Source organism: Amia ocellicauda, chromosome 13 (genome assembly GCF_036373705.1).
Source record: "Amia ocellicauda isolate fAmiCal2 chromosome 13, fAmiCal2.hap1, whole genome shotgun sequence".
In the NCBI taxonomy this organism is placed as follows: domain Eukaryota; kingdom Metazoa; phylum Chordata; class Actinopteri; order Amiiformes; family Amiidae; genus Amia; species Amia ocellicauda.
This window is the reverse complement of record NC_089862.1, coordinates 37,043,875-37,053,822: the sequence shown is the minus strand read 5'-3', so window position 1 is coordinate 37,053,822 and position 9,948 is coordinate 37,043,875. Positions and strand designations below refer to the sequence as shown.

At 48.2% G+C, this 9,948-nt stretch overlaps 1 protein-coding gene across 1 annotated transcript; it reads right to left on the bottom strand.

The window, feature by feature from the left end:
- Positions 1–211: 211 nt before the first annotated feature.
- Positions 212–9,502, bottom strand: spata6l (spermatogenesis associated 6-like). The gene is made up of 13 exons (XM_066719664.1): positions 9,380–9,502; positions 8,694–8,831; positions 8,003–8,051; positions 7,821–7,862; positions 7,436–7,560; positions 6,924–7,019; positions 6,506–6,757; positions 5,533–5,644; positions 5,332–5,375; positions 4,780–4,949; positions 2,487–2,577; positions 807–911; positions 212–328 (listed from the first exon to the last, which is right to left on the bottom strand). The coding sequence occupies exons 1-12, from the start codon at positions 9,425–9,427 to the stop codon at positions 816–818; spliced, it is 1,263 nt and encodes a 420-aa protein (XP_066575761.1). The 5' UTR covers positions 9,428–9,502; the 3' UTR covers positions 212–328; positions 807–815.
- Between the last annotated feature and the right edge of the window lie 446 nt (positions 9,503–9,948).

Below are 9,948 nucleotides of genomic sequence, written 5' to 3'. Positions count from 1 at the left end.
AGTTAGCTCTAAACATGCCCAAACACACGGCTCCAGAAACACACAGCTGTGCAGTGGGAGGTCTTGCTAATTAAAGCGTTTATAGAAAAACACCGGTGATGGTCTCTTGAGATTTTGCACCTCTTCTTACCCCTGAAATTGCCCCCCATGCCTGAATCCCAGTGTATACCCATCAAAGCAAACACCCAGAATGCACTAGAACATGATTCCCTTTTATAAAATCAATGTAGATGTTTTTTATTATTATATATATATATATCAGAGTAACAGTACTTTGGTCTGCAGACGTTGCTTGATAGTTGAAGGTTGCTTCAAGGATGTTGCACTCCTGGCAATTAAAATACAAACACACAGACATGTACACAATGCAGTGCAAGGCAGGAATAGTGACGGCACTCGGGCAGCTGGCATTGAAGTGGCCTGCCGGTCTCTTGCTTGATGGCACGTTAATTAATGGCCTATTGAGCCTAGAGGGGCTTTAAATAACAGCCTGTGCTCCTCTGGCTTTATGCGTGTTCCTGTGCTATGCTATTAGCCTTTCCTAAGGCCGTGTGAATCGCATGGGCAAATTCAAGGGCGCTGACTGCCAGGATCTGAGTCCTCAGCCTCGTCCTGTCGGCCCGCACCCCACTGAACAAGACACGAGATAATCAGGTGGTCAAAATGTCTTCTGGTTACAGAACCTGCACTACAAGAGGCCACTGTTCCCATCGCTTGCAGAGCGTCTGAGCGCCCCCTCTGCCGTGATCCCTTCGCTAACACCCTCCATGTTAAACAGCTGGGCCCTGGCGTCTGGGGTGACCTACCTTCCCGCCTCAGTCCCTGAGTCCCGGGGAGCCGCGGAGAACTGGCGACACAGGGGAGACAGACCGGCGCTCCAGCACAGCCTCCATCTCGGACTCGGTCGCTCCCTGTGGGGACATTTCACACGAGCTGAAGACTCCTGGCTTTGAGACGCATTGTAGCATGGCTTTCATGATAATAACGCTTTGTGAAAATGTGCCCTGAGACTACAAACCTAAATAATGAAGGTGTAGTAACAAGCCCAGAGAATCAAGGACTTCACATGGCTGGAGAAAACTAAATGTATTACTTTATTACTTTAGTCTTGTTGGATACCCTTCTTATGTTATTGTATATAAAACCAAAACAGAACCTTTATAGGAGCATTAAGGGCAATCAGGAATGCTTCCAGCCACTAATGAGTTTTATAAGCTGGTTTTATAAGGCCGGCGTGGTTTTATCAGTCCCTCCAGTGCTCTCAGCCATGAAGAGACGCAGTTTACGTGAATCATGACCAGACACTTATCTGTGGAGCATCACCTGACAGATAAGCATCTCTGTTGCCCCTGTGCACCTGCTGTGACAAAGCCAGGGGAGCTGCACTTTGCCCCAAACATTTGACTCTGCGGAGGATGGATTACATAATTAAAAGAATGGGTTTAGCGAACGCAGACCTTCATGTGAACGCTGTGGAAAACAAGGGTCCCGGGAAGAGAGGACGCTCTGTTTCTGCAGCCCAGTGAGTGACATCACACTTGTGCTTCTGACTCGATATAAACAAGTTTAATAAGAGCATGGCTCCCCAATGGGTGTTCCCACTCTGCCCCCCCCTCCATCACACACTTATCAATCACACACGCAGTCTGTGTTATGACTGTATACACGAGGAGCACACCCTCTTAGCCGTTCCTAGGGTTATTGGACTCTGTGTGATCCCCTTTGTGACAGGGATATTTGCCTACACTTTTGCTGATTCGTAACAAAAGGAAATTATAACAGTAAATAGCTTTTACCGACTTAAACAGATATGCGTTAGGTGGCAATCACCCAGGGACCGCAATTAGGACGGTTTAAAGGCCGGCTAATGAAAAAGTACACAGAATTAAAACCCTCCCATAAGAAGGTGATTATAAATATAACCTTTTTGAAAAGATTGGTGTATTACAACACGGTTCCCTTTAAAACATGCGACGTCATAGCTGACCTGACCAGAACACATCCGCAGGGAGACGTGGTAGTGGCTACAGTATCCATTAGCTGGACTTGTCTGTAGCCAGGGAGTTAACAATACCACAAACTGCCTCCCTTGAATTGAATGCGCTCAACTGAAGGATTTCCAACCAGAATAAAGTCTAACGTTGAGCCACAGTCTGCAGTCTTCGAGGGTGTGGGAGAGGGCACAATCAAAACTGAGCAAACACCCCCTGAGTCAGATCAAACCCTATAATCCCCATGCCTCTGCACTTTTAACAACATATGAGACGTGTGTCATGTCTCGGGCTGCTCCGTGGCACCATCACTGCCTTGGCAGGACCTGGGTTACCCTGTCATCAATGGAGTGGGAGTGGGATTCCAAGCAGCACATTATTGTTGTGACTCTCATTAAGCGATGCATTTCCTTGCCCTTACACACAGCCTACACATACAGCACACAGTATGACAAGGGTAACAACATCTCTCTGTGTGAACAACTCTGTACTCACGAAGGAGAGGCGCTGGAGGGCGCTGGCGGTGGTGAGGAGGCTGCGCACTCGCTCGTGGATGGATTCCCAGCTGTCCGGCTCGGACGGCAACCTGCACAAGCGACACAAACACAGTCAGAGCAGATCTGAGGAACGAGGCGGGTCTGGGGCTCCATCTGCGATAGCAAGGCCAAGGAGGCAAGAAGGCAAGAGCAATCACACACAGAAAAGAGGGAGTGACCACCATTATGCCTTGGCCTTCAGCCCTCTACTTCTCAGAATCTGTCATTCGAGAGAGGTTTTGATTTCCTCTCCTCCTCTGTTGCGTGTTTGTGTGATAATTCTCAGTGTGGGGTTCTCGTTAGCCGCACTGCTAGTGTCTGTATCTGTGTTCATCTGTGTTTGTTTCTGTGACGCTGTGAGGCGCTCTGTGGCCCTTATAGTGAGGAGGAGTGGAGTCAGACACACCGGACAGATGAAGGCATTAAGAGGCGATTTATTGCGGGTCTGCTTTGAGTACTTTTCTAATACAAGTGCAAATGTGGGGAATCCAGTTGCGCAGACTGGGGCAGCATGCAGGCTCCGACTTTTTTGCAGACACAGGTGCCGACAATTTAAAGCACATAGGTTACAAAGCCTGGGAGAAGCAGGAGAGGGGGATCGAGACTGGGGCAGATCAGAGACCGAGAGAGTGGGCAAGCATGCCAAGAAGAGTGGTGTGTAGAATTAGCCCTGAAAGTGAATCGAAACTGATGTTTAGAGCAGGAGTCAGTCACACACGCACACACACTGTATATTACAACACTGCTGTAGGTGTAGGCTAATATGCTGCAGAATTGATTGTACTGCATTCTCGTGTTTATCTAATTAATTCTTGTGTTATATTTATACTACTGTATAACTAAAGGGGTTATTTATTACTTGTTTTTAATTAGTTCTGATTATTAGTATTTTTAAGAGTAATAAAAGGGTGCTGTGGGGTTGGAGGTGTAGTTCAGGGGGTCTCTTTATATTTTATGCTATACTTATTGGGTGGGTCTTGTATTGCTTTATGTATTTTTGTTGACTTGGAGTGATTTATTTGAATTGTTGTGGAGTTACAGCGGTAGGGGGCTTTCCTTTGATGGTTTGCTGTGCACTTTGAAACTTTATTTGTTAGTGAGGGTCAAAGACTGCATCTTCCCCATGACCCTGTTTTAACTTGAAGCATCCTTTCTATTTTATATATTGATAAATAAATGATGCCATTTGTTATGAACGGCTCTCTGCTGTTCTTTAATACATTTGTGTGCTAACATTGGTCTCCCTGTTGTGTTTTAATTGTGCAATACCAGACCTTACCATGGTTAAACAAAGGTGGTGGCAGCGAACCCAATTGGTTAGCACACTCTACTAGGGGGTGGGCGTTACAGTTCCATAACAACACAGTTTAGTGCGTTGTAACTTTGCCTAACCACGGTAAGGTCCGGTATTGCACAATTAAAACACAACAGGGAGACCAATGTTAGCACACAAATGTATTAAAGGACACCAGAGAGCTGTTCATAACTAATGGCATCCTAACCCAGTGGCGTTAGAAGAGCAAAGGTCAATTCCATTCAACTCATCTCACTCAGTGTTGATTGAGTATAGTGCCTTTGCAACAAGTTGGCACAGAGCTCAGGTGGAACAAACACTGGGAGACCAGCGGCCCTCAGGTTCCCCAGTCTGTGGATTCTCTGTATTTTCATTGCCAGGATGAACATAGTGCTGAGGGCCCGTGAATAAAAGCTGAGATAATTAGGGTGCACAAATGTACAGATGGTATTATGCTTATTATTATTATTATTATTATTATTATTATTATTATTATTATTATTATTATCACAGCGATGCAGCTCCTGATTTTAAGCACTAGATCCCAGGTCTGGATTCAGCCTGGCATGACTTCAGTTCCTGCACACTGTCTCCGCTCAGACTCGGCGCTGTAACGCAAATGCCGAGGTGTGCGATTGCACGTCTCAGACAGCAGACACGACTTCACCCCACTGCTGCCTCAAGTATCCAGACCGGGGAGGCACGAAAACAGTGGACTGGAAATCCCCCTAAACCAAACTGAACTGACGCTGGGAAAATGATGACGAGACACTTTCCTCTGCTGAATTTCAACTCAAAATCACTGCCACAGTTGTGTTACTCAAGTACTGCGCTCCCTCTTAATCCCCAGACTGGCTATAATGAGGCTCGGTTGTGATGCAGTCCAGCAGGAAGGACTGTATCCTTTCTACAAAAGCAGCGCTGGTTCGCTCGGAGATGCCCCAGTGTGCCGACCAACCTTCTTCTCAGAGGCCAGCCAATCACAGCGCGGCGGTGTGGGCTCCGCAGGGCCGAGGTGGAGGGAGACGTCCGGGGGTGCCTTGGGGGGCCGAGAGGAGAGGAATCCAGGGCATAATCTGGATCATCAGAGTCCACTGAGGAAAACTCCTCCTCCAGGGCATCGGCTGCCTGTGAATTAAAAGTGCTTAATTAACCGAGAACATTGCGATTCTCAGTATCAGGGGCCCGATCCCGGAGGGCCGCAGAGTCTGCAGGGAAACACCATTCGAGGCCATCAATGAGTCGAGTGCATGGCCACACGCACACACACACACACACACACACACACACTATATCTTAATGACTAAATCAGAAGTACCCATTCCAAATACTACGAGCTGTAGTGCGGTCTCTTCCACGCTCTGTGGCACCTTTGTGAAGGACTCTATACTAAATACAAACTGATTGATTGAAAAGTTTAATTGTTTTTTAATTGATAATGTATCAGATGTATCACTTGCTGCCAAAAACGTATATATATCCCCATCACCTCCAAAGGAAGTTCACGTACCCGTCGCCTAGCCGGCCTTCCTGTCAGAGATGCGTAACAGTCCACTGCAAATAAAAGATCAATCAACTAAATCAGGAACTATCGCAGTATAATAACAGCAACTAAACATTATTATTCTTTAATATTGATGACGGCCGTGCATCAAACAGATTTCACAAACCAACAAACAACACAACCCAACATCGTCTCCCCGACACCTACCGCCACAGGGTGCAGAGTGCGGAGACAGGCTTCTCGACCTGGTCTTCTTAGGAGAGGCTGGGGAGAGCGATCCTGGAGAGCCCGGCTTACTTCCAGGGCCCGGGCTGTTCACCTGAGAGACGAGCAAACCGTGCAGTCAAACCCCGGACAAGGGTGTCCGCACAGAAATAATAAATAATAATTCAACTGTGCATTAAAATCAGCACACTGGCATCTCCGGTGACTCAGCCAGCACAGAGTGTGAATTAAAGCACTACAGTTAACACTTTGACTTGTTAAATATAAGGTCTAATTATTACAGTATTTAAATAATACAACAGTTTTTCAAACAGGCAGATTTTGCTCTTCTCAGGCTGAATTGATGATGATTGCTCCATCTGCTGGCCATACCGAGGTAGGGCTCCAGCTCTGACAGGTTTATATTGATATCTGATAGATTGGTATTATAAAATGATGGCGATATTGCAGTGAAACAACACTGAGAGCAGCGCTGTGTCAGGGCCAGGCTCCTGCAGCAACACTTCCGCAGGCTGCCATTGGTCAAAGCTGCTGTGATTTCAGTTCGCATTGTTTATTATTGCATACAGTGCTTCAGCACCAGATAAAGACGCTTCACTGCACCCGACAACAATATCAGGGCTCGGGTTCTAGATCAGCTCCAGTCCTTTCGATTCTCCTAGCCAGTCACAATGCAGGATGATCAGATATGTATTAAACTAAGGCTGACTGATTAAAATCTCACTCACAAAATTATAAAAATAATCTGCATCTTTAAAAAGAAACAACGACAAAAAACAGAGTGTGGTTTGAGACCCACTGGTAGTCTCTCTTAAACACACAATTATCTACAAGCCATCGCACACTAGAAAGAGTGAATGAAGGTGTGTATGTATACACACACACACACACACACACAATTAACTTGGCAATACTCAATCAACAAGAGGCACTGGACTCGAGAGACGGTACTCACATGTCGAACCACAAACTGTGGCCGGCCGTTCAGGCTGCTGCCGCGCTGGAGCTGCTGTGTGAGTCGGGCCGAGGGTCTCTGTGCGGCGGGGGAGACAGACCGTGGCCTAGACAGCGCGCTGCCCATGCGTCCCCCCGTCTCCCTCTCCCTGCGGGCCGGTGGGCTCCTCCCTGCCGAGGCCCGGGCTCGCGGGCCCAGTTTACAGCCTGCCTTTCTGGGCTTCCTGCTGCTCCGTCTTCTCACAGATTCCTTCTAGGATTCAGAACGACAGGAATAGAATGGAAACCAGTTGACATGATAATAATGATAATAATAATAATAATAATAATAATAATAATAATAATAATAATAATAATAATAATATAGTAATAATAATTGGCAGAATACAGAATAATAATACAGGAGCAGAATATCTCACCAAGCAGACATTGTCATGAACCCGACTCAGATCCCATTTAGAGGAGCACTCCTTAATGGTGGTTCTGGTTGAGAATTCCAGTCTCGGCGCGATTCCCTGCAAAGACAGGAAGACCAGGGTCAGATCAGAAGGTGTGTCCCGTTTCCAGATGATGTGATCCTGCCGGGAAGATCAGATCAACGCCACTGCGTTTGTTGAGGAGGATCTGAGGGCCCGACGGTCCAAAGCTGGCAATGGGTTGTTCACGAGGGTGACCAGCAGCCGCAGTTCGGTTTATGAGATAACAAACTTCGCTCATTTTCGGGTGCGTTTGGCTGCCATTGTGTATTGAGTATATAAGCCATAGGTTTGTAACAGTGGCTTTGATACACATGTACCAATGTACCACTCCCACCCACTGCTCAATCCTGTACCAGCCGTGGGGGTCGGGCCCTTCAGCGTGACCCTAGTGGCACCGCGGAGGGCCGCACACGGCCGGAAACAGGAGAGGAGAGGCGACGCGGGGATCTTACAGGGAACATTTGCGCCCGTGTCATCAGGACCTCCCTCTCCACGCCCGGGTATGAGGGCGCCAGCCGGGGCTCCGGGAACAGGAAGGCTCTGGCGTCCTGCTCGTACGATGCCAGTGTCTCTGCCTCTGTGGACATGCAAGGGAGACACGGTGTGGACGAGACTCAGAGAGAATCCACAGGGCTTCAGACAGCCTGGTACTAGTATATTAGCAGTAGTAGTAGTAGTAGTAGTAGTAGTAGTATCAAAAGCAGCAGCAGCAGTAACAGTTGTAGTAGTGGCAGTAGCAGTAGGAGTAGCAGCAGTAGTAGTGGCAGTGGATTCCAGACCACAGACCATGTCCACCTAAGCAGCCCGTCACAATGCCAGACGCACACAGTACCGTACCTGGGGGAATTAACTGGATCAGCTGTATCTTGGCCGTCTCATCTGTGTAAACGGAGAAGACAAGCTCTTGTTATGCGGGAGGAAGATGCCATTAAAAGGACAATGGACAGAACATGTCCACCTTTTACTGTCAAAGTCCAGATTATATTTGGCAAATGTGTCAGAGTTCAGTCCACACTTACTCTCCAACAGCTGGGCAATGTCAGCCGGGTCCAGTGCGTGTTTAAACACCTGTGAGGACAACAGGAAAGCACCATGGACAAACACTTGAGATCAACATGACTTTGTACATTGTAGCACACACACACACACACACACACACACAAGTATAACAATACTATACACACAATAACATACACACTCCTATGAATGTTGTGCGAGGCACAGAGTAAAATATGGAGCCAATGAAAGAGAATAATTGAACCTCTTCCATTGTGTCTTACATCAATAGACCTGTGGAGAAAGTGTGTAGCCTTTTCTTACAGATATAGATCTACTAATGCAAATCAGAGACTACATTAAACCAGGATTGTGTAACTATTATCAGGATTTACTGCTAGGAAGACTTCCCCTCACAACCCAAAATGACGATCACATCTACAACAATTAGCTCGACAGGAACTACCTTTAAGTACCAGCAGAAATGGAAGCTAATGGTACAATACTACGTTTGTGAGTCCAACCCCCTGATTAACTGCCTCTGGACGGACAATAAGTGGACAATTGTGAAACACTGAGATGCTGTTTTGCCCTATTTCTCCATCCTCATGCAGTAGTGCACTGCTTCGGTTACCAGACCACGTCCTCCTGTGTCTGACTGTGCAGTGATTTCTCTCCTATAGACCAGAAAAATGCAGAAGAGTAACCCCCCACCTTCTCGAAGCGCATTTTCTCATGAAACAGAAGAGGAAAGACCGGCGGGAGGCACTGGGATTTCTTGTACTGGCTCAGGATGCACACACTGAGGTAGACATCGTCCTTGTCCGCCAGGAACACGCCGGGACAAGTCACCTGTTGGGTCACGGAGGGTTCCAGATTTGACAAGTACAAAATATAAAAATATATATAAAATGAGATTTTCAATTTTAGTCACAGACAACTACATACATTTCTGCAGTCAGCAGCCAATTACACACTGCCTCAAAATCTGAGACATCTGTGGCATTGTGTTGTTGGACAAAACTTCACATTTTATGGCCTATTTTATTGTCCGGTGCACCTGTGTAATGAACATGCTGTTTAATCAGCTTCTTAATGCCTCACCTGTCAGGTGGATTATCTTGGCAAAGGACATGTAAAGTGAGTGCACATTGGAGACAAAAACGTTTTTGTGTGAATGGAACATGTCTGGGTTTTTAATTTCAGCTCATGAAACATGTAAACAGCGCTTCACACGTTGCGTTTATGCCGGTATTGGTGTTCAGTATAATATTTTTTTTACATTTTAAAAAGTTACCAGTGTTACTGTTTCACAATTCCCCAACCGCAACAATGTGTCGCTGTACACCGGCTCTGTCCGAGGCGAAAAGCGCAAAGATCAGACATGCTCCTCCACTCACCGCTTGGACGTGCAGCTCCACCACCACCTTCAGCGCTTTGGGGGGCATGTCGAGCCGGGGTGAGAGCCGGGGTGACAGCCGCGGTGAGAGCCGCGGTGAGAGCCGGGGTGACAGCCGCGGTGAGAGCCGGGGTGAGAGCAGTGAGAGCCGGGGTGAGAGCCGGGGTGAGAGCGGTGAGATCCGGGGTGAGAGCCGCGGTGAGAGCCGGGGTGACAGCCGGGGTGAGAGCCGGGGTGAGAGCAGTGAGAGCCGGGGTGACAGCCGGGGTGAGAGCGGTGAGATCCGGGGTGAGAGCCGGGGTGACAGCCGCGGTGAGAGCCGGGGTGAGAGCCGGGGTGACAGCCGCGGTGAGAGCCGGGGTGAGAGCAGTGAGAGCCGGGGTGACAGCCGGGGTGAGAGCCGGGGTGACAGCCTGGGTGAGAGCCGCGGTGAGAGCCGGGGTGAGAGCAGTGAGAGCCGGGGTGACAGCCGGGGTGAGAGCCGGGGTGACAGCCTGGGTGAGAGCCGCGGTGAGAGCCGGGCTGAGAGCCGGGGTGACAGCCGGGCTGAGAGCCGCTGTGCTGTGCGTC